Source organism: Tyto alba, unplaced genomic scaffold (genome assembly GCF_018691265.1).
Source record: "Tyto alba isolate M040663 unplaced genomic scaffold, T.alba_DEE_v4.0 Super-Scaffold_38, whole genome shotgun sequence".
In the NCBI taxonomy this organism is placed as follows: Eukaryota; Metazoa; Chordata; class Aves; order Strigiformes; family Tytonidae; genus Tyto; species Tyto alba.
Window position 1 is genome coordinate 8,298,180 of NW_024881313.1, and position 26,090 is coordinate 8,324,269.

Here is a 26,090-nt window from a genome sequence, read left to right on the forward strand (position 1 = left end):
CTCTTCTTAGAATATCAAATATCTCATCCCTCTCTTTCCAATCTTCTGACATACAGTTCTCAGAAAGAGCCCTTCTGTGAGCTTCTGCAGCCAAGTGGCACTTGAGAACTAGCACTCCAGAAACCCTCATGCACTTCTTCACCCAGTGGTTTTCTACCTTTTCTTAAAGAAACTTAAAACAGTGATCATAACAAAGCCTGGGTGAAAAATGTGTTCAGATGGCTGAGGAGTCACATAGTACTACTCTGGATTTTCTGAGTGAGGGGCAGAGTCACTCAGGAATGACCTGATTCTTCAAGATCCGTAAGTAAGCAAATGACCACTATCTCTGCTGTTACCATGGCATGACAGTGGTATTCAGGGAAGCTGGCAGACCTACAATAATTGGTAATCTTCATCGAACAATAGAAACATCAAGAAAAACAATGACATTTCTGTGCTACACTCAGATCTAAATCCAGTTAACTGGTGTCAAGGTAATTTGAGGACTCCAGATGTTGTTGCAGCTGCATTACCACAGTCATCTTAGTCATTCTCTTTAAAAGTGGAAAGTTCATAATAGGGCAAAAATCATTCATTCAGTGTTAAGATACTGTTTCTTGAGCAACATCAGTAATTTATTCTTCAAGGGGAAACAGTACATTGTCTTTTCTAAATGGAGACACTGAAAAACTACTACCAGAAGAGCTACTGTTTCTCCCTCCAGAGCTTTAACAGCTAAAAGTAAAATAACCTGCTGCCAGAGCTCAAAGGTCCTTAGCAGCTCCAAAAACTTAGCAAACAACATATACCAAACTGCAACATCAGGATTGCATTTGTTCCTCCTTCAGACAAAGCTGAAGAGCCACAGCAGCTAAAAGCTTGGGCAAAAATGATCCAGACTTCATAGCAAAGCCACTTAGAAACCTTTGAAAACAAAAGTGTTTCTCTCACTCCAGATAAGTAAAGAAGATTAACAAAGAGAAACATCAAATTCAGAACAGCTCCACTCATCAGAGCATGCAGTGGTCACTCCAGCAGAGGCCGTACTTTTTAGTTATTCTCGGTTTTGGCCAAATGGCTGATTTCATTTAATAAAAGAAATGGTCATTGACCAAAATTCTAGCATCTTCCCACAACTTTTGCTTAAATTTTGCAGCTGGATACTGTGTTAGAGAGATGTAATTAATTAATTAATATTGCACATGAGAAAGATGAAAGAAAACAAAAATGAGACATGAGAGAATTGGGAAAAGGATAAAAGTGTATGTTGGGTTAATAAAAGAGACTGTTATTAATAAGATGACAAATAAATACATTTGTGACTAAAAGACAATAAAGGCATGTCAGTGAAATTACTGGATGACTGAGTGGATGAGCAAGAACAAAAACGAACGTGAATATGTAACTAAACATTGTCAAGGTATTAGATTTTCTTACAACCATCAGGAACGGTCAGAAAGTAGAGAGAACAGAGAAGGGTTGTGATGTCATTTCTGCAAAGAGCAGAGCAGTTCTGAATTCTTCACCAGAGATACGCTTTTGCACCCTTTACATACAGAGAAAGGTGAGGCAGTCCCACAGCTATATTGACATGAAAATTATTCTGATTTTGTCAGCAGTGAATTCTGGATTCTTCAGTGATGGATTACTACCTCAAACAAGGTCTAAACATAGGCAGCTGGCACTGAATTGAAAATACATTGTGCTTCAGGTGACAGGTTTGTATGTGTAGGCAAAAATGTTAGTGATAACACTCAAAGCAAATAAGGTATTTAAATAAGCAGGTACTTGACAATAAGCCGGTCTCCCTGGGAGTAATCACATCACTTGCCACTCATTCAGACAATACCATACTGTCACAGGCAAAATCTGAAGTAATCCCATGGCTGCTATGTATTTATACCTCTGGAACTGTGAGCAAAATTTGGCCAACTAAGTGCAAGCATTTTTCTTCTTTTAACAATAGTAAAATAACTTTAGAAATTGTGAATTAAATCCACATTAAAGTTCAAACACATATTTGGAAATCCACATTTTATCAACCAGAACAGAGATTTTACAGTGAATGCACAGCAGTTTCCTGCACTCATCTGGACTCAAGGAGCCAGTAGCAGTTTCTTCTTCTAAACTTTTAGCTACTTATCTAACTTACCAGACCTTGCCTTATTCTAATGGGTCATCAGATATAAACTCAAACTACCTTTCCACATATAAAAATCCTTAGTGGAAGAGGAAAAGGCAGCTTCTGTCTCCATCTCAGGTGATGTGTGACTCCATCTCAAGCTGATGAGCCCTGGCATACACCTAGCCCAACCTGGAACAGCTCAAAGATTGCCTGGAAGTCTTTTTTTTTACAAAGATCATAAACAAAAAGCTTTGATTTTCTTTTCCTCGTACCCACTGTGAACTCAAACAGTAAATCTATGTATTTATTATAACACTTGCAAGGACTGAGTGCTCAGATCTTAGTAGAAAACATGTCTGAGGACAAGTGCTTGAGGTAGTTAAAGAAAAAAGTCACTTCCAAACAGAAGATTATTTTTAGTGGTGGTAGCTTTTAATAAAACACATTTCTTTAGTGCTAAAATCTATACAAATCAGAGTAAGATGTGGATGTTGCCTATTCAAGAGGTGTGTAATCCTCACTGTTTCTGGAAGTGCTCAAGAGAAATTTGTTTCAACATGACTACTATCTGTTCTATGGGACTACTATACAGTGCATGTAATTTAATATTTGTATCAGAGCTCTATCTGAATTTCTGGATGTTGCTTTTCATGGCCAGTTGCAACGCATAAGTGACATGCTGGTTGATGTTACAAATTGGACAATTAGAAAAATAAAAACATTTTTATTTTATTTGAAATTAAGAGTAAAGAAACAAGAAATACAGAGCTTCATAGTGCCATTTTAACAACTGAACTTTGGTGTTTAAGCTTGCTTTTCATTAGAGAAAAGAGGATAACAGAACAAACTGATATGCAGAAGAAAGGCATAGGAATATTTATTTCCTCTATTTTTTAGTTTTAGGCTGAAACTTTGAAGGTAGCATTCATTGTTGGTTTACAGCTACAATCTGAACCTGGCCCTCTCTATACTGAGAAAAGCAAAGGTCCAGAATAGTAGCTGTTCATTTAATTAACAACTCTATCTTAATGCATATGCAAAAGGGGTTAATTGTGCAAGCCAGCATAAATCTCACTTTGCCTACCTTCAGAGCAATTGACCTTACAACCCAAATAATGTTCCTTTGTGCACAGTTTATATGCAATTTCTAGATTTACTGCTTCAAAGAAAGAACGTGTAAATAATTTCAGTTGAGCCTAAAGTGAACAATTCATTCATCCTACAGCTGGATGAAAGTTTGTGCCAAACTGGAAAACTTGTTCTGGAAAGAGTCTCTATCGATGCTGCTTTCAGTGGATCCAGATTCAAATTTTTCATTTATTTATTTTCACATGCTGCTGATATCTCAATTAGGAATGAAATCAGGAGTAGAGAAATTACAAGTTTTAGCAGGTCATTGGAAAGCAGAGAATATAATAGGAAAAGGTAACAACATTTTGCCAGCCTGAGAGTATTCCCATGTCAGTCACCAAAGGACAGCTACAAATAAAAAATTCTGAGGACTTCTCCAAGAAAAATGCAGAAAAGAAAACATAGGCACCATAAATGTATCTTCTACTTGCTCCCAGTCTAACCATCCAGCATTTTAAAGTTTTGATATTTCTTTTTTCTATAAACAAATTTTCAGGCCACATTTTAAAAGGTTCAATATGCAAAGCACACATATCACTTCCATACGTGTGTTCTAGGTGACATCTATATGGAAACAGTGACAAACCCCTTCCTCAATTAAACATTGTAAAGCCTTTATGAGAAAATTTACCAAAAATGAAAATGTCAGTTGTGTGCACTAAAAATGTCCAAGTAACTGGATCCAAGATGAATCTTGGCAGGCTCTGAAGTCCATATGTGGGAGAGGCAAGTTTAGCACTTAGTAAATATTCAAAAATCTGCATTTAACCCTGAGAGATTCTTCAAATCTCTCATAGGCTGACAGGCTTTTTTGGTTGGCCACTTCTGGAAAGCTCTGGTACTCGAGTGAGCCTCTGAAGGCTCCACTGGCCATCTGAGGAATCTGGGCTTTCAATTCAGACACCAAGGTTGGGTGGTTAAAGTTGGGGCAGCCCAGAATATCTAACTCACTAGGCAGTGATCTCTGTCCTTGCATTGTATGTAAGTATGGCCAATCTTTTATACATTATTAGAACTGATTGAAGTATTAATTACAAATAAATAATTAAAATAGTGTAGCCCTGTTTCATGTTCATAATATTGTTTAGAAACAGATGTTAATATTTGCCAAAAGTTATGTTCAGTTTAGAGGCTCCCTGCACATTGTTTTCTTTGACTTCCTAACCTTAATTATCCATTCGTTATCAGTGCTCATAAAATGATATCCTATAGTATCTGCTCTCTAAATGTATAATTGAAGCTTTATATATAACAGAATAGGGTTTAATTAAGATAAAGTGATAACTAGGAAATAACCAGTTTACTCGATCACACAAATATCCAGGAATCTTTGCAAAAAAATACCACTCCTCAGACTTAAACAAGAACATAAATTAGAACCTGTGACTATTTCTTAATAGAAAATTGAAAAGGAACTTGAGCAGAGATGGGATGAATGAGTTTTAACAGTCAAAGAAATGTTTACTGAAAAGAACAGCATATGCATTCCTATTTGCCTGGGCCACTTGCCCCTTTTGCAACCTGATAAAACAAATGAGGCAATACAAATCAAGATGACTTAGTAGAAGAACAGCAAATGGCCATTGTAAAAGTAAAGGCCAGAGGAAAATGGATGTCACAAAGGCCCCAGTCCTGCAATTTTTTTTTCAAGCAGATTTAACTGGCGTACTGTGGCCAGATACCTTTAGAGTCAGACATGCCATTTCACTTAAGGAGAGTGAACAGCAAGATCATGTCCAAAGACAGTAAAGCAAAATGGAATAATAACTCGACCTGTTACAAAGTTCATATTTTGAAAAGAAAATAGTAGAAAACTTGCACAAACAATTTTTCATGAGAAAAATCTGTCCATTCTTCAACCATTTTTATGTGATAAACCAGGAATGTTATTCTTTCCTTCAGAGACATACTGCCTTGTTTTCACCAGTTTACTCCGAATGTCAAGGACCCTTCCCCAAAACAGTCAATAAACCAAGAATTTATGCAGTCCATATCCACTATCAGACAAATCACTGCAAAGTTTCATTTTCCTCCTTGCCTGTCTGACAAAACTGCAAGACAGCCAAATACAGGTGTTCGGATATATTCAGACAACACTCTTTTCTCTTCCTCTCTTTTTAATATAATATTTTGTCATTTATCCTGGTGAAAATATTATGGCTGGTAAAGATCGATCAAGCAATAATTCTAATTTTTTAAAGCCTTTAAAGAATTTTTTTGAGAAATATGGGAGTTTAGACAGCACATTTATTTAGTTTTAATTTTTGTGCTGTCATACATCAGCACTGAAGTCCTGATTTAGAACACATGCAGCTTGCCTTTGAAGTTTTGGCTGCTTTTTAACAATGGCAAAAAAAGATATAAAGAAATTAAACAGCACTAAAAAAATCATAAAACAGGGCTTTTGTGCTCTTGATTTATATATTGTTTTTTATGTTTGTTTAAAAAAAAGCTTTATTCTCAATAATCTGTCATGGGAAGCTTTTCTCTGACATACCTTTATTCATCTAAGCCTTTTCTTCTGTGCTGACCTTTCTTTTCTCCTTCCTATCCGTCCAAGACTGAATAGTGCTTTCTAATATCGTTCCCATTCAGTAGCAAAATGAGTTTATTGGAATTCTTCTGAAAATTGAAAGAGTGGAAAATGCACAGTGATATGCTAAACTGATACTTTTTGAATGAAAGCAATAAATATTCCAAGTAATTTGGACCTCCACGTGAAACAGCTTTTTTCTGCTTGTTGGACTCCCCTTCTGTGTTGCGCATGTTCAGTGGCATACGTGGTCCTTTTGGTCAAGTTACACAACACTGGCATTTTCCAAGGAAGTGCATGAAAGCTGATAGTTGCCCTTGTTCATTTCTGTTCAATGTGTTGTAATGAATATGATTCAATGCCGTATTTATTTGTTCTGTGGCCAGCTTTTTTCTGTTATTCTCTCCTCCTTTGAGGTCAAGGACTAAATTGTTGAAATAACAACAAAAACACCACAAATGGCTTTATAGTTTTCTCCTTCTTAGGGTCTTCCATTCCCTGGAAAATTTTAGTGTGTACTTGTGTAATCTAAAGTTACCAACACCATGTGTTTCTAAAATGGGTTTTAATTCCAGTTTACCTTCAAAACATATTGAAAGTAATTTCTAGACAGACTAAGTCCTGAAAGTGTCCAAATGTTTGAAGCAGAACATTAAAAAACCCCATAATTCTTAATTGTCAAATTATATACAAATTGTGAAATATACATACAAATATATATGTATACAGTACCAGTGTGTATGTGTAGAAGAATATGTGCAGGGCATTTATGATAGCTGAGGGAGTGGGAACCTGGACTTTGAGGCATTGCAGGAAGGTTAATAGCTGTGCATTGGAAGTTTTCTGGGGACCTCCTCACTCACTGTATCTCTTCCCTTGCCTTCACATTCTCATATCCATATGCTTCATCTCTGCACCCTTCTAAAATACTATTTACTCTTAACAGTGAAATAATGGCAGCTGCACCTGAGGAGAAATTTATTCTTGTATTCCAGCTCATTCATGGGTTAGTACAAATTAACAGAACCAATAGAATCTCCTATCACCAACACTGACACCTGGATTTATGTCAAAATAGGTTTTCCCAGTGAAGTGTTGTGGTAAGCTTATTGCAAAGACACCTCTAAATTCCACAATACATCCCTTAAAATCCATATGAAGAACTTGTGTAAAATTTTGACTCAAGATAGAAGGTTCTGCAGTTTATTTTATTTTAATGAAATTTAGCTATCATTTTTAGCAACTCAGTCTGCGTTAACAGAAAACTTGCCTATGAGTTAACTAAATTCCATATTTAATACATGACCTTTCCACATCTTGAAGCAAATACTGCTGGATGGAAAAAACCCCTTTGATTTTAACACTCATCAGGATTCTCCTCCCCTATCTTTAACCATTGAAAAGTTAGCTGTCTTGCCTCTGCTACTCCAGAAGGAATGTCCCCAGGAAGATCTGTTGCACCAATTTTCAGAAAAGATGAATGTCTCCTTGGAATTAAAGACTTTTTCTATATTGACTGTCATTGATAAATCTGAACTTATTAAGATGTATAATGTTCAGAAAGCCAAACTTAAGATAGGGGAAGCTCATCTATGACTCTGAAAGACTATTTACATCAAGGCAGGTAAAATTTGCTTTCACCTACCAAGGTCATGCTTTGGCATTGTGAACACAGCATGCTCAGTGAGAAGCTTCTCAGGTAAATATAAAATTAGAGATGAATGCATTTAGTTTAAGTAGACTATGCCTCTGTTAATACCTCAATAAAAATTACTCTTGCTAGAGATTTTGTGGGTTACAGAGAACTGTTTTCAAACTATTTTTTTAATTAAGCAAGTTATGATACTAATATAATCATACAATATTAGTATATTAATTATATACTTATAAGGAAATAATTTATAGAAATATTTTCTATATAGTAATACTATCCAATATATTTATAATAATAATTCAAATCTCAAGCTAACAGGGATATTTTTAAACAGAAATCATAGAAATTATGTAGAAATTATGGTTGTTCTACTTGTAAAATGAAAGAAGTCATATTAGCATTTCATAATAATAATATTCTTAGCTTTAAAGTCTATTCATCTATGAATATCTTGTAGAATATTTCCAGATTCATAAACTGATAATAATTATAAGCAGACAAAGGATTTCTATGCCAAATCTGTTCCATTACTTCCAGTAATAATTCTTCAGACTACACTTCTTCTGACTCAAAATATTTGTTATCCTGTCAACCCACTTTGCGCCTTGCTTTCTTTGGCTAAGACATACATCATCAATTCTTTTAAGCTCTGTTCAGTACTTATCTCTATCTCCCCTAACACATTTTTATTCCACTGTTCTTCTCCCTTGAATATAGTTGCAATTCTCTACTAATAATATGATAAAAACATGATAAGTGCTATGCATTTACCAGGGTGACTTAGATATCCCAGAAAAAAAGGGAATTGTGGTGATTTAGAAGTTTTAGAAGTTAAGCTACCCAGTCAAAAGAATGGTTCCAGCCTCACCATCCTCACAGCTGGGATTTCCCAGGCTGAAATACAGGAAAACGTCCTCTTCCATCATTAATTAACGTGCTGCTATGAAGCCCTTTCTTTCAGATTAGCAGTTGACAAATCTCTAACCAGTGCCACCATAAATATCTATATCACTTCAAAAAGGAGACATTTGAAAGAGGGGAATGATTGCTTACTTTAGAGAGATAAATTGAAGGAAATGAAAATACAATCTCTAGTGACATGTTCCAAGAGTGGAATCTGCATGGATCAATCTCCCAAAGGTAGTAAGTAGTACAAGTCATTGACCTGAAACTAACACAGAAGGTACAGTTCAGTAACATAACAATACAATTATAATAAAATAGACTATGGAATATTCCTGTAGTAGTGAAAGGCCTTTTCTCTGAGCTTTTTTGACTGTATGCTTATTTTTGATGCTCTTCTGAAGCAGAGTCTACTAATTGTGCATCAGTTTCCTTAAAAGTTAAAGAAACATTCAGAGCAAACCAATGTATTTCCCAGATGCACTGTTTTTCACTAGAGTTTTAATAAAATGAAAAATAAAAACATGTATCAAACAAGAACAGTGTTATCTAATGGACTCTGTTAGGTAGTTGAGTCATGTTGACAAGAATGATGGGCAGATTTTGAAGAAAAAAGCAGGTTACTCAAGACATAATGTTTGACATCTGGTTTATGATACTCTAAATGTCATTAGTCAGCCAAAGCCAAAAGACTGCTTGTATTTCAGATGAAATAGTCTTCATCTAGAAAAGTACTGACTATTTATTCAATTAAATATATCTTCTCAGTTTCTGATTGAAGTATATGTCCTACCTTGGAATATAAGATATTTTCTACTTTCTGACTTAAAAATACTTGCTTTAGATGTGACAAGTTCTGATGATCAGTGTACACCATGCTAGAGGTGGCTGTATGAGTAAAGTGCTATAGGTACACTTGTTATAAGATGGCAAAACTTCCTTTGAATGTAATGAAACATAAAAAATCAGACCAATCATCTATAAGTCTGTTTGAAAATTCTATGCAAAAAAATTAAAATTAGCAGTATCTTTCTTATTTTTCCTTTCTTTTTTAACCATGAAATGCAGATTGCAATAAGGAAACTCTTCCATTCCCTTCCATTCCCTTCCCCTCTCCTCATTTACTTTCCCAACTTTATTATACCCATGATAAAGTACTAAATCTGGTCAGGCATATTCGATTTCCCATTCTTTTTTGAAAGCACTGTGTAAAAACTTATCTTCATTAAGTACCACTGGAGGTCCAGCACCACATAACTAAGCAGAGAATTCAGTAGCTTCATGTCCATGTGATGCCTCAAATTCAAAGGAGACAAAGACATCTTTTTTAGTGTATTGTTTCACTTGAGCTATTAAAACTGCATAGAAACCTTTAAGTGTTTTTTAAAGTAATCTCCTTTATTCCCTATCAGTAACCTAAAACATGATAAAAAACAGTGCCAGTTTAGATAATTTTCAGATTTGCAGTGTGATTTGGAAATAAACCCTCAGTGATTCTCAATGATGTAGAAGGACTGAAACTCCTGGTGGATGCAAACATTTAAGATCTACTTCTTTTTTCCATATCCCTTAAAGATCTTGACTTAGTAATTCTGTTCAACTTTTATGACCTCAGTGTTTTTCCTCAAAAGGCATGCTGGGAAATTCCCAGAGGTGTGCACTGTGTGTGGGAATGTATACACCCAAAAAGGGTCAAAAGAAAAAAGTTACATGGTTCAGAACATATGCACTGTCTTCATGTACATTCCACAAAGCTACAGTTGATGCAGTTGACACCACTAGAAAAATAAAGTTTTGTTCGTAAGGTCATATAAACATCACAATTTTTTGGATAACTCCTTTGATGTAGCGTATTTGTTAATTAAATTACAAGTTTTGAAATAGCATCTTATCACTTGATCAATACATTTTCCTTACTGTTTTTCTCAGGGCCTGATGAAAGTTTAAGGTTGCTTACTTGACTATTTGGGTAAATAAAAAATTACTTTTAACCTGTTTAGGTTGGCTTCTGAAGTTTCAACAATACTAGGTTCCACTTTATTACTTTTACTTGTGTGCTAAAATGCTTTGAAACACTGGATATAAATATGCAACTATTTTAAAGTTGATTACACAAAATTTCTTTAAATACCTGGTAAATTTATTAGTACACAGAGCAGTCATATCCAAACACAATTTTACTGCAAGGCTGTTCCTTCAGTGCAGAAACCATAAAAGATGTTTCCTATACTTGGAAGGAACTTTCTGCTGAAAATAAAGGATTTATTTTTAATAGTCATATCTGAGACTACAGAATTGGCTTTTTAAGTAGAAATTATATGGATCCATATAATAACAATTAGATTTGATTTGTGACGAGTCAACACCTTTTTTTCTACAAAAAATAAATTAAAGATATTAATGTTCATTTTTTTCCCCATGTTTTTTGTAGAAATTATGCTTTTTTAATAGAAATAAATAATAATGCCTTTCATGTTTAATTTTAAAAATAAACTAATATGAAATTTTTAAAAATAAAACATATGTGAAAATATAACAATTTTTGGTTGACATTTACATATATCTCAATTTTTAAATTTATCATTTCTTTCAGCAGCATAAAAATGTTATGCAAGTAAGTTATTCTTTTCAAATCTTGAACATTACTTAATAATAAGGAAAAGATGCGGAAGAACATACACAATATGCCTAAACTGCAATCATAAATGAAAACATAAATTATGTGGCAATACATGTTAGTGATCATCTTTCCATACAACACAATCACTTAATTCACATCTGATGTTAAGTAATCACATTAGGAAAATAATTTAGAAGCTAGCACATTTAAAGCCCAGACATTTTATTGAAGGATACATTCCACTATTAAATGGAACAGCTTTGTTTTGTTTTGCTTTTAGAGATTGCTAATCCTTTTTTAGTAAGTAAAAAACATATTTAGAAACCAGCCCTCATAACCAAACTGCACCTAAATGGATGCACTGCCAGATACTAAAAAGGTTTTGGTCACCATATAGCTAAAGAAACAGTCTTTTTTAAAGGGAAGAATCTAAGGAAAAGGGATGAGACTATGTATCAAAGAAAAAAAATATTTAATTCTTGTTAACATTTACTCTCATAAACAGAAACCAGGCAGTAACTGAATTTTGATTAACTAGTAATATTTTTTGTTCTGGATAGATACTTAATTTTAGTTTCTCCTTCCAAAGAAGAAGATCTTCCAAGATCTGTCCCTTGGTCCATTTTAGTGTATATGAATCATAATCAATTATGAGGAGAAAAGGAGGAATCTAAAGTAAATAAATTACTACTAAATGCATTTCAAATGGATTTTTTTTTTTTTACAGCAGAACTACTCTATTTTCTTTCCAAGTTAATTCTATAAAACTTCAGGAAATATTTAAATAACAGCTTTCTTATGTGAATATGCTTTTGAAGAGTTTTTAGCATGTGGTTTGATACCATATTAATACTTACAATGCAAGGTCTGTCCCTGCAAACTTTACTTATTTTAGTAAATCTTAATCAGGTTGGTGGAGTGGTCTCAATCAAGAGGACTGCTCAAAGTAAGTAAAAGCTTGTGGGATTAGGACCTACATTCTTGCATTTCCAGCAATTTTATGGCAATTAGTTGGTATAAGCAAGAAAAATTTCCTTAAAAAAAACACCACCATCACTCTCAAAACAACAAACAAAGGTAATTAAAATGCTGCAAAACAGTAGGGATTTTTTTAAAAAAATGTGTCAGTGTTGGCAAATTGCACCATTTTATTGCAGATTTCATAGTATTAAGTGCTTGAATTAAAGCTGTTAGAATCAGGAGCCTGCAATGGAATCTCACTCTTCAGCTGATAAAGAAATGGCTGCAGGGAGAAGCTTAAAATCTGAAAGAATTGTGTCCTAGGACTTCCACAACAAAAAAAAGAAATATTAGTACTATTTTAATAACTTTTACAATAATTTTTGAGGTCTAAAACAGTGGGTTTTAACCTATAGAATTGGTAGTACTAATAGTCTATTTGAATATTAATTAAGGTGCAAGCATCCTGTGTGGTGCTGCATAGTATATGAGTTTTTGAAACTACTACCATGAATTGATGTTTTGAGTTTAATCACATGAGTAAGCATTCATTTCCCTTTACCTCAAAATAATTAACATACCTATTATTAGTCCTATTTTAATAATTTCTTTTCGTTGAGCCAATAGTACCTTGAACTTAATTTTTAAAATTTTATTTTCTAAGTTTGCTTAGATGAAAAAACAAACACAGCAGCAACTAAGACAATTGCCTGGGATCAAAGCTAAAAATACCCAGAAAATCTCTTCAGATCAGTGAAGAATTGCTGGTGCTGATACCAGTTAGACCTAAAGTGTACTTGATACTGGGGCAGTGTGAAAAAGATGAGTTTGCAGACCAAAAAAACAGATGGCCCCTTATCACCCCATGGGGCTAAACACACAAGAGCAAACTTCAGAGACGCCTTACCTTTACCTTGTCTGTCCCTATCAGGAGAGACTGTTATATTAGGGGTTATTGCCTCTCTAGCCCTCCCTGTGATCAGCTTTTGAAGTCCATGGCCAAGAGGCCAGTGTGAGAATATCACCCCAGATAAGAGGTGTTTTCTCTGTGAAATATTCAGGACAGGAATCCATGGACCCCATAATAGTTCAGCAGGGAACCACAAACTCCAGTTAATATCTTCTAATCCCCTGTTGGTTTGAGAACTACCCACCATAAAAAGCATAACTGGCTGTTTATTTGCACAGGCAAGAGATAACATCTTAAAGTTACAGTCTGCCTGAAGTAGTAGGGATGTGAAGCCCAAAGAAATGAACCATCTAAGCTCATAATCAAAATTGTGTGTGCTCCCTTCTTCTCTGCCTAATGAGATGTAAACATTTTGGCTGGTGTCTCTTTTGAAAGATATTAATCAAATATATTGGTTAGAAATCACAAAGGATAGTATGGTCTGCAAATTACATGTCTTCTTTTATAGCATTCTAAAGCTGTGAACAATATGTTAAAAATTTTCCCATGGCGCAACCAAGTAAATACTTGTGGCACATTTCTATTTATTACAGAGAATAGTTAAATTCTAAGACATAAATCATGCTCTTCTACTAAAGGCTTTACAAATTCCCAAAGACAAGCCTAATTCCCAATGCAACGATGCTATAAAAGATCAGACACTTTGTTATGGAGAAATCCACATTTGGAGATGTCTTTCAACGATTTTCTCTCAGGACCCAATCCTGTGAAAGGCACATGCAAGTTGCTGAACACTGTGTCAAGCTCCATTAGTTTCAAAACGGCCCTAAAAACTTATATTTAATTTGCTGTATTTAAGTTGTAATCTGACATGTTTAATACTGCCTAAGCAAAAAAAAAAAAATTTTTCCTTTTCTTTCTTCTGCTAAATGACAGTCTTTTGGTTTCCATAAGGAAAAGATTTCATAAGTTTAAATTTCAAAACTGAGAGAAGATGCCACTAATTTTACCTTTTTCGCACCCCTCACATCAGTTATTGTCATTAGCCAATGTCACTACATTAGCATGAAAGAAAAAATAACAAGAGGTAGGTGAAGAGATAAGGGAAGATGACCGAAAAGGGAAAATCATTCTTAAAGGTTCTGTAGATCCTCTTTTTTTTCCATTGTAATCTATCCTCTGCCCTGCCCCCAGCAACTGCCCTAAATCAAGAAACTGGCACCTGATGCATTTCGCAGATGGATCGGCACTGTATATCTGGGAACATAGTATACAGGTGGTTTTTCACTTTTATGAGTTAGCTAACTAGCCAGCAGACAGATCTTCTGTTTGTGGGGCAGGAGCAGGAGTGGAAAATGGAAATCTCTCCTGGCTGATTTACAGAAAGAAAGGCTAAGTGAAAGAGCAGGTCAAATCAGGGCTTATTTATTAATATTTCTAATTGCTCTCACTTCCTGCTTAGGTAGACCCTTCCTGGAAAGCACACCAGTTAATCAGACAGTTATTGAAAACACTGGGCAATAACAAAATCAGTGCTAAGATTTCTGAATCCTTCAGCTGTGTTTTAAAAACCTATTCAGTCAGACATGAGTGCCCCAAAGTCTGAAGACAAGGATTTCCCTGGCCTCAGTAAATGAGGTGAATTGTTCACCAATCTGTTTCTTTTGGTTCAAACTCACAGTCCAAGCCATTGACACGTGCTTACTTGATAGCATGTGAAGGCAGCCCAACATTAGAATTGTCCATTCATATCTTTTTCTGTATTTCTCCAAGCATTAATACCTTCCTTAAATGGAAATCTAAAAAAAAAAAAAAACCAAAACCAAAACCAAAACAAACTTATCCTCTTCACCTTTGCCTTATACTATGCTGTGTCCTAGAGAGGATGCTAATATTAGACAGTTAATTCCAATCATAGATCCATTTCCACAGGAGCCAATAGACTACTCTTCCTTACAGAATAGGATTTCTGAAATTTTCTACATTTCATATTCATATTAATAAACATCAGTGCAGTGTAAATGTCAATAATGTACTGGATCCTGTAGTCACTGGTAAATAATTCACTCTGGAATGCAAGAGTGAATTTAAATTGCACAAATGCAGGACTAAAGTCAGCATAATCTGATTTGGGAGGCTAGTCAATCCAGTGGCTATGCCCCAGCCATAGGAGATACAATGGAAAACACTGCTGTGGGCTAAGAGGAAAAAGAAATCAAAATGCTTTCCTTCTCCTAATCAATCATGTGAAAATACTCATGTCTGAGGTAGGTCACCAATGAACTTGTCATCTATTTTGATGCTTTTTGTATCGTACCAAGCAACCATACAATTAGGATTCAAGAAATCACCCTAGAGAAAACTCAAACTTTGCTTTCCAAACTGAACAACTGGAAGCAAAATCTTGATGCTACGTTTTCTTGCTGCCAGTCACTGCGTACCCTGCAGTTTCCAAGAGGGAAAAGGAACAAAAGGAAAATTTCTGACACAAATCAGGAGACTCCCCTGTGAAAAACTACATGAATGACCATTGCTCCATCCCACCTCCAGTGCTTTTAGCTCCAAGTCAAAAGCTCAAGATCTACTCTGCTGCATAACCACCTTATCACCTGCAAAGATAACCAAATTATGTTAACCAAAAGCAAATCTCTGAGCTCAGAAGAATTCAGACAAGAAGGCAGATATCATAACTGAGTTAACAGCTTACTGCTACCAAAAGGTATCCTACTCCATCTCTCCTTTTCTCTACTGCCCCTGCCCCCTTCCACTAGCTGTGCACACATTGATTCCTCTATAATCTGGTTCAGATTCATAGCCCAACAGAAATCTCTCCACTTTTTTGGTTGGTTATGTTTTGTGATAGGCTGACAAGTTAATGCTGCATGTGTTTACAGAGAGATTTGATAAGAACCAGAGACAGTGCAAAGTAAGTAATGGACAATTCAGAAGGGGAAGGGGCACGCAACCACTCTTTCCTACAGCAATGAACTGTTGGAGCAGCTCACTTAATCCACTGGAACTGCACTCTGAAGCAGTTAGTGCCACACTTTCCAATATCATAGCTTCTTGTACTGATAGTTGAGTCATAAAGACTTTCTTGCATGTGAAGAGAAGAAAACTGACATGTCATCATAAAAGCCTGCTATGCTATTTTTAGAAACTTGAATTGTGTTGAAACAGCTACCAAGCCAAAACTACTATTCTGTTTAATCAGCTGTCAATTTGTATGGACTCTTTTTGCCTGCTTTAATTTAACATTTACCTATGACATTAGCCCCAGTAGTCCCAGCCACAACTGTTTTTTGAGTCAAGTGTCAGAGAAGTCTTCCAGTCAGTCACAAGAAAGTGTAGTCCCTCCCCAAAGATATTACAATCATTCTACGCTGAAGAACTCACAGTCAGTCCAAGGTACTGTCCAGTAGATAGTTGCAATATTATTTGGGGGCTCCTCTAGAAATAAAGTGCTTCCAGGAAAAAAAGCAACATACACATATATCATTTGGAGTACTTGAAATACCCAGAATAGTAACATAGAATATTTTAGAAATAGTGAGGCTGGCACATAAGAAACCTTTCTCTGAAACATATCTGAAGTACCAGGCTTAGACACAGATCAGTTCTACATTTGAATTCAGTGATAAGCAGTTCTAGCATTTTGCTTTGGTCTGTTTCTAACATATATACTACACATGACATATAGTGGGAAACTGAAAAGAAACCCAAGATATAGTAGGAGAATTGTGAAGACTCAAGAAAACACTGCTCACTGAAGAGAAATTTCATTAAGTGATTTGCGCATGAAGCTTCTAATGTCTGAGTGTGCTATGGCATAGCTATTTGTAAGGATGTTGTAAGCCATCTGTTTATAAGTCTCATTTAAAGCCTTCCAATGACGTCAAATACACCATGCTAGACCATTTGTTTCAGTGGACAGTCACCTCATCATTAACTGTTCACATTATTTCTGAATTTGCTTGTCCCCAGATGCTAGTCATTTTATCTTTTTATAGCATCATATGCTACATTCAGAGACCATGTTATCAAAAATCACTCCCTGTGTGAAGTTGGAACTGAAATGTGAAGGGCAAAGCAGAAACCAACAGGACAGGCACCCAAGTTCTACCTGGTTGCTCTTACTTATATTCTGAGAAGTACCAGTTCCAGCCATGAGAAGAGATTCCTCGACAGAAGACCTGTAGGCTATATGTGTGTCAGCAGCTGTTTTTACACATGAATTTCTACCACTTATGCAGACATATCCTTTGGAAATAAACCGTTTAGAGAATTAATGGTTTCCTCTGCTGTGATTAATCAGACAGATTGTGCATTGTTACAGTGAAGCTCCCTAAGCCCTACGTGCTGAGGGCTCACAAGGAGGGAAACTGTTCATAGCTTTAGCACTTTTTTCATTGGTCTCACTTGAATGGAGTGTATCACAGAATAATGCAGCTTTTGATAAGTGAGTTATTGCAATTTTATCAAATAAAAACTTTAAAAGTTGCAAATTGGCTGTTAGAGTCAGTTATATTCTAGACACTGGATCAACCTTGCATCACAATTTGGCATAACAATAGACATGTATCCAAACTGACAAAACATAATTTATTCTTTAAATACCTGCAGTGGTATCTTTTCCTACTGCTAATTGCTCATCTTATTTTGCACTCTGGTGCCAAATAGCATCTTTGGAACAAGAGAGTAAAACAACAGGAAAGCTTCAGTAAATCATCATAGCCCTTAACAAATGCAGTGCTTCAGGAAGGTAAGTACCCTGAAAAAAAAAAAAATCTTCATTCTTACTTGACATTTCTCTATTTACTTTATTCTTTTTTTTATGGAATGGTCACCACTTAATGAGCAATTATGTATAATATTTACTTGAACAGTAAAGTGATCTCAGTGACTTTAATGAAAGCATTATTCTAAGGGCTGCTCTATAAAACAAAGAGAAAGTACTTCACATCAGGATAATGTTACAGGGAGAACTTCAGTCAGCAGAACTAAATTTAAAAACAGTGCTCTTACAAGATGTAACAACTTGCAAATTTATGATCAGATCTGGCAGCTCTTTTTCAGACTTGTTCACTGTACAGAATTCAAATGGTGTAATAACACCATACATTTTAGCAGAGGTTGTAAAAATTACCTATAAAATAAAGCATGGAATATATCAGCTCTATCTTCAGTAGTTCCACCTAAGCATCATCTGGATAAGATGGAAGAGTAGATTCATACTCTCTAGGTATCTCCTAACTATTCTAAATAGAAAAATGCTTTATCCCCTTTATTTCTTCCCCCATTATTTTCTATATACTTCATTGTCAGTACATTTTTTACTACTCCAGTACAAAAAGTGGATTTGATACAACTATGATTTTATAATACGTAATATATTGTGCTGATATTTTATCTGTTACTTTATTGAAAAATAATATATTTCTAGTAATAAAAACTGAGGCATGTTTTCCTCTTATCTGATTATGGTTTACAGTAAAATTAAAGCAGCTTTATGGTCCCTGATCTAAACAAAGGGATCCCAATGACATCACTAGTTACTCTGCATAAGAGTTGTGCATGAGTTCCTGCTGCTGCATTCACCTTCACTACGCAGGTTGGAGAACCAATTTAACCAAGCAACAGAGCTATGCCACTACTAAAGATGGACTTGACAATACAAAAGATATTCCACTGTTTCAGCTAGTGAAGTTAAGTTTGAGTCATAAGAGAGGGGCCACAGAAAGTATAATCTGAGATAAATTGTTGGAATACCACTGACAATCTGAGCCAGACCCTACCAGAAGTTAGAGAAGCTTCTGAGCAGCACTTGGCATCTATAACTGATGCAAGACCCTGGGCCAAGAGGAGTACCAGAAAGGTTTAACATGCTGTGTGCCTCACTTTATTTTCTTTGCTTTTTTGATGTTAAACTTGGTGCAGCTATCATAGCATAAGGACACAGACAAGGCACAGTTTGTGAGTGAAGATAATATCTTTATCAGAAAAAAAAAAAAAAAAAAAAAAGGTATATTTGGAAAAAGAAACTCCTTTTCAGATACAACCCCTTTTTTTGGGAAGACCTTCTTCAGGACAAAGTGGTTGGGCATTCATAAGTATACCTACAGTTTCTAATTATGCTAGGTGGTCTTATAAATTCTGCTGTTGAGAAAGCTTGCCTTTTCCTTCTAAGATCTTAGGAACATAACTGGTACCAAAGGCCTGAAAACTTCCCAGCAGCAGAAAGTTCTGCCATATGCCACCAGTCACCTCAAGTCTTTGAAGCCCATTTTTTTTCTTAACAGAACATAAAATCCATCACAAAGTTTATGCACATGGGCTGAATATGTTTCAAGATGTCTATGTGTATCTAAATATATACAAGCACCTTTTGAAATGGTAGCACTTCATTGAGAGAGAGGATTGGAACTAATGATAAAAAGAGCTAACAGAAAGAAAAACGTCTGTGAAGTCCTCACAGCTGGGGGTTGAAACAAATGTTTTAGTTAATGCTCATTTTCAGTTCTACATTGCACCAAACAAAATCTGTTTTGGGGCCAGGTAAAAGTTAGTTAAATTTTCATTAGTTTAGTGAAAACTTCTCAAAAAAACAACAGACAAGGATTAATTGCGAAAGCATTTGAAGAAAAAGATTTACTTAGGGAAACTGATATGAAAAGTGCAATAAGAAAGATTCAAACTTCTCTTCCAAACCTTTTAAACACTATCTCTTTTTTTTTCAGTAGAAAAAGACCACTAGTGTTTTTGTTACCTAATGGGACTGGAGGTAAATTAGGCAAGTGAGATATTTCCAGGCTCTGCTATCATCACTGATCTTAGTTGGTGTTCTTCCATTCTACACCCTTCTAGAGGAGCTGAGGGTCACCTCACTGAGAAATCTTGACATGCACATCAGACCCATGCGTTTTAAATCCGATGCAAAAATATATACATTTATTTTGTTGCTGATGTGTTGTTTAATAGTCAGAAATGGCAACTCCTCAGTAAATCAGACTGTATGTTGATATAGCAAAAAATTAAAATACTGGCTTAAAGCAGGTTATAATTTACACCTCTCTAACTGTGTAGATTTAATAGAACATTTTTTTCTGTATGTAATTGCCTGTTATATGGTTACTCCAAGGCTGTACTTAGTTCTATCTGTTATCTTCATCCTATGTTGTTTACTATATGACTTGGGAATGATGACTGATTAATACATTTTAATTTTTTCTCTTTGACTGTACTCTGAAAGACATAAATAATTGCTTATTAAGAATCTACTGTTTCCCTAACTCTCTTTAACAACCAGATTAGTAGTTAAGGACCTATCTTCCCTCCTTTGATGTCAATCACTTCCTAATTTTTATGTGTAAAGTTTGTATTGGGTCATAGGAATCAGAAAATCCAATGTATTAAGTGTACAGAAAATGCTAAAGTTTTATAAAGAAATAATATTTACAGGTTAAACTTTACTATTCATTTACTTGCTTTGGGCATAATTTCCAATTATTATAAACCAATTATATTAAAAATTTGCATGGATAGCTATTCTTAGTCTTCAGTATGAATGTTTCTCTTTGGACTTTTTTTTTAATAGGCTGTTCATTTTTCTACATACCACATAGAGTATGTTATGTTCTAAAATGGTATGGTGGAATGTGGAGAATTTTGTTTTGGGGAAATAATAAATTCCTTTGGCTCTGTACAAAAGGCTTTATTCATCCCTCAGGTGCATGTTCATTATCTGGATATATCTTGGCTTTTCCCTTAACTTAAACAAGAGCCACCTACTGTAAATCACCTTTTTTTTTCTTACAGACACATGTACAACTTGCAGCCTCTTATATTAAAAAAATGTACTCAGCTTTAATTTTCTAAAAAAAGTTATGAATCTTTAATTAATTAATTAATTAAAATTAACATTGGTTCCAATATCAAACAGCATAATTTTTTTGCTGCCAGGGTGAAATTCAGTCTAACCCGAGAGGAAAAGATGAATCTTATTGCAATTTCTAGTTAAGTTGTTGAAACTGCTATGCCAGAATATCATGTATGCCAAAGCATCTTATTGGAGCATCATGCATGCATAAGGGACATGTAGCATGCATTCTCACCTGCTAAAGACAGATATTTATACAGTGCTTCTCAACAAAATATTTATTTTGTACATGTTGGAAGCTCATCTCCCTACTATATAAGCTCATAGAAAGGTGCTTCTGACCAGGAACCATACTTACAGAAATAAATAGTAACCAAACCTCTTACAAAGGGCTTTTTCATGTACAGTGTTTTACTAAAAATCATAATACAAAGATAAGTGATACTCAAACATGCATTCAGGCTGCTGTGTTTCTTTCCTCTCTAGTGCAAACACTGTATTAACCTGAAAAGCTGTGCTAAAATTCAATACACCTTACTTGCAGCTACAGGCATGTTCCTTTTCCAATCCACTTGTGCATTAGTACCTGGGTGAGTGCATTTGGGTAGGCCCTTGCACTGCCCTCTGCATTCTTGCTTTCCACAGCACACCACCACAGACAGTCACTCTAGCTCTCCATCTATCCTTTCATCCTTGGTTTTCAGGGGAGCCTATGCAACATGCAGTTTAAATGAAAATAAAAAATATGTGTCTCCTCCCTGCTCCACCTGAGGTAAACACCAACTTTGTTCTACTGACCTCTAACAAAAGGCAGAGGTCAGAAGGACAAAATCCTCTGACCTAGAATCCATTTGTGCAGTGTGTTAAATACCATTAGGTCTCATTGACTTCTCCAGACTCTTCCCAAGGCATTTGTCATTAGCAGCAGAAATCCATATTTAATAACTATTTAAGTGTTATTATGGTATTTCTTGAGATATACTGAAGAAAAGTATATATACTGAAGAAAATTATTCCTAGCATTGTATTAGGAAACTGTTTTTTGTTGTCTCACGGAAAGCGATTTAAATATAGCGATGTTACAGTGCACATTACTGTACAGGGCGTTACTACATTACGCAGCCTTGCTTAACATCCCAGGCTCAGAATCAGTTTGGCCACAATATCCTGTAAGAGCTAGTGACTTTGGAGCACTACATATGAGACACCTCAGACAAACCTGTCTTTCAGAAAGTATTAAATCTCTGCCATGAGAGCACATTTTGGAGGAGTGAAATGGACATCCAAACACTGAGACCCAACAGAGTAGTCTTTTAGAAAATTTTGGCCTTCATGAACACTGATGTAATTCAGGATTAATTCCATCAAGCTGAAAAGATTACAATAACAAAAGAGCAATATGAGATTGGATTTAGGCCTCTGAAGTCTAAAATCTCCAATATATATTTAAAGAGGAATAACTTACTCCAGCATTTGGAAAATGGGGCCTATCGAAAAGCATGAAACCTCTAAAATGTTACTTGAATGCCAGAAAAGTAATACTTTAAAAAGCCAAGACAAAAATGCCAAGAGGAACAGAAAGGAGTGAGCCAGAAACACTAACATGTTCGTTTCCACCCTGTCCATGAGCTGGGTGAGACCCTCAGCTCTGCAGGCATCTCTGGGTATTAACTAAGGACAGTCCCTGCCCTCAGTGACACAAGTGTTATCTCACAAAATAGAAATATGGACACAAGATGGACTTAAAAGAAGGTTCCTAACTAGAAAAAATACCAACTCAGAAACATGTGCCTTGTGACGGTACCTACATTTAGCTGTGACTTTGTACCCGCCCAGCGGAGGGTCGTGGCCTTCCACAGCATCAAATCCTGCAGACACCAGGACAATCTCTGGATCAAACTCATTGGCAGCTGGCATAATCACAGTCCTGTAGAGTGAAGAAAACCAACCTGTTAAAAATTAAAGGAACTTCTCTCTTCATGATATAAATTGCCACAATCTCAAAAATCCACAACACAAGATACTTTCTTTTAATTAAACCAGTCTTCATGGTAGCTGTCCAAAACCAAAGAAAGTCCAAGGCTTCCATTAATTTCTTTCTATAGTCACTCTTTCTTCTTTTCTATGACTGAAGAAAAAAAAAAGGCAGGTACATGTGAAAGCCTCTAATATTACACACACATCTGTGCCTGTTTTATCCTGCTGCCTATAAAAAGCTGCCTCTTCCAGGGAAGTGACTAATGGTTTACAGAGAGCACTCAAAGCCTGAGTGGAAACCCGGACTGCTCCAGTTAGTGCGAACTTGGTGTAAATTTGAACTATAAATTTCTTTTGGGAAAATGTTTGCTTTCCAAACTTTTTTTTTTCTTCTTAACATTTTTAAATGTTTGTCGAGGTGGGGGGTGACTCTAGCAAAGGAAAAACATGAAATTCCCTTAATCAAATCCAGACTATGTTGTCAAGCCTTTCCAAGGTCAAGCATAACAGGAATGTGACAACCACAAACTAGTGACAGCAGCCCCTGCTGGTGTCAGGAAGATAATTCAGCCCTTCACAGTCACAAAATTTCCACTTTTTTAACCCCTTCTTTGACAAACTTCCATGGGGATATTTTGTCTCTCTGCTTTTGCTCTTCTCCAGACTCAAAGCATTAAAGATGTGTTGAAGGAGAAGATAAACCCCTGTGTTCTGCACCCACAGATGCCTTCTTTCAGGCTGACTTTCTGAAGCGAAGGTATCAGGATGGCTTTTACACTAGTGCAACAAACACAGCCTGTAATGACTGCGTTAATTCAGGGGGACATCACTAACATTAAAAGGCATATACATAAATTAATGTTCTGTTCCAAATATATTAACTCAAGGCAATCCCAATTGGTCTACACTGGTCAAAATCTGAAGGTCAATTTTGCACATGTGTAATATAATTTGTCTTAGTTCAATATTTATTTATTTATCGTTTAATCAATTTAGGCCAAAGAGATCATGTTTTTGTTGAAAGATTAAGGTTTTCTGTGGGGAAACAAAAGCACATTAATTATATTTTAACAAGTCTTTAGGTGTTTCTTTAGTTTTTGATCTGTATTTTATAAACTTTATTTTGTTCTGATTTCCTCAAAGGTAATTTTAATATTAGGAAAGTGTTCCTTTTACTCGTTAGTCAGAGAAAAGGAGAATTTAGACTACGTAAAAAGTCCTTGTTGAGACATACAGCATTTCAATGAATATCATTTTACATTAGAAAAAAAGGATAGGGGAACTTCATTTTTCTGGAGATTTTAATGAAATTGCACCATGAATGTCTGCAGGCAGTGATATAATTTGTGAAATATCCTTTTTTTCACATGTCATTAGTAGGCCTCTGCTGAAGTATGGATTCCAGTAGCTAACACTGCACTTCAAGAAGGACCTAGACCAACTTGAGAGAACATAGGGAAAGAAAAAAATTCTAAAAAATGTGACCTAAGTGTATAAAATTATAGAAATATAATTATTTGATTCATATAACATGACAGCAAACATGATAAAAGTCCGCAAATATGTAAGTGGTCATTGCAAGAGGAAATGAATAACCTGTTCTGCACTTCCACTGCAGATAGAACATGAAGTAGCAGGAAAGCTGTAGTTCAGACACTGGAAAAAGCTTTTCAATAGTAAGGATAGATAATCATTTAAATAAAATGTTTAAGAAAATTGAAGCCTTTCGATCTCTTTGAGTTATTAATAATAGGTAAAACAAATATCCATCAAGCTTGCTACAGGTTCGAGCTGACAGGCATGAGGTCAGATTACTTCTCTTCTAGGTCTTTTTCTTATAGTTCCATGATGTATAACTATAAAACACACAAAGTACACATATGAATAATTACATTAGACACTATAGTGACTAAACATTTTTGCAGGCTAATCTCCACAAAGTTAGGGAACAATATCAGGAATAAAGATCTCCTATGCAACTACATCTTATCTTTCTTACATACATACCTTCTGATACTCTAATTATATGTTCATTGTCTGAAGCAACACATACTGCCCAAACTTCCCCACGTCTGCAACACATGTGGCACGGATCCTGATTAGTGGTGAGGACTGTGGCTGATATGCAATCTTGATCTGTCTCCATAGCACCATATATCTTACACACTGAAAGAAGGAGGGATCCTATGGAGAACCCTCCCTATCTGCAGCCACTTGAGCTTTTGCCCTCCTCCTCTCCATTCACATTTCCTCAAATTCAAGTCAGGCTCTGTTTTTTATTTCTTCATGTCAAACAAAGTGGCGGCACCATGAAGTACAGCATAGACAATGCTCAGGAGACAGAGTATGGAGTGTGTTCAGTGCAGACAGAAACTCTGGAAACTCAAGTTGCTGAGCACTAACAAACCTAACCAGGCTAACACAGAATGAGATTTTTGGGAGTCTTATAGTTTGAGACATTGGGAAAATCTACCACACTTCTACCACATTTTACAACCTTGCTCAAAAGCATAAAGATGTCAGCACAATTTTTTATAACTTGGGCAAAACAATGCATTTGACCCTTAATCTCATTCTTAGAAGCAGCAAAATTTTTTTAGTCACAGTTTATCCAAAATTTTTGTCAAATAAATGTCTGACATGAAAACTGCCAGCCACACTGGGTACCATTAGTAAAATTATTAGATACTGAAAGCAAGGTCTTTCAACACAAAGCACCAGGAATAACTATTAACGCCATCTTTAATAGTGCTGAACAGAAAATAGTATGATATTCATAAATCTCTACAGAAATTATACATAGAATCTCAGATGAAGGAAGGACAAGGCTATAAGTGTAATAACCAGAAGTGGCATTTAGAATTCACTGTTCTGTTACTGCTTTTGGTATTACCTGAATTCACAATAATAATAATAGGGTTGCTCTGAAAGAATTTTTTCTTTTAAATATGCACACAGTGTCTGTTAAATTTCACCAGAAGAACAGCACCCTGCTTTTGCTATAATATTGTCTCACAAATTATGACAGAACTTCACTGCTGATACTCTGCATGCTACATACCAGAAGAGCTAACCTATGTGTCCACAGGACTTGTGTAATTGGTCATTTCTCTTTCATTCTCCATAATATTGAGGGACTTGGAATGTCAGAGCTCATCCATCTTACACTGTTCTTGATTTAATACTGAACAGAAACTCTAAGGACTTTTTTTTTAAAAAGGATGTTATGGAAAATGTAATCTGTTTACTAGGATAGTAAGATTGACGCTACTCTCAAACATCTCAGCGTGTCCATGGTCCTTGTTACAGCAGCCAAAACTACTATTTGATCTTTCAAAAAGCTGACAGCCACAAGTCTCTCAATTGCAGAGAGGACCATATAGACATCTAGTTCCTAAATCTCTAATCCAGTCTTCCTC

General features: G+C 35.5%; 1 protein-coding gene across 1 annotated transcript in view; it reads right to left on the reverse strand.

The window, feature by feature from the left end:
- Positions 1-26,090, reverse strand: part of HDAC9 (histone deacetylase 9) — a 284,673-nt gene that overhangs the window by 39,486 nt on the left and 219,097 nt on the right. The window contains exon 22 of the mRNA XM_042802206.1: positions 22,503-22,621. Within this exon, the coding sequence (XP_042658140.1) occupies positions 22,503-22,621 (119 nt within the window). The remainder of the gene's footprint in view (positions 1-22,502; positions 22,622-26,090) is intronic.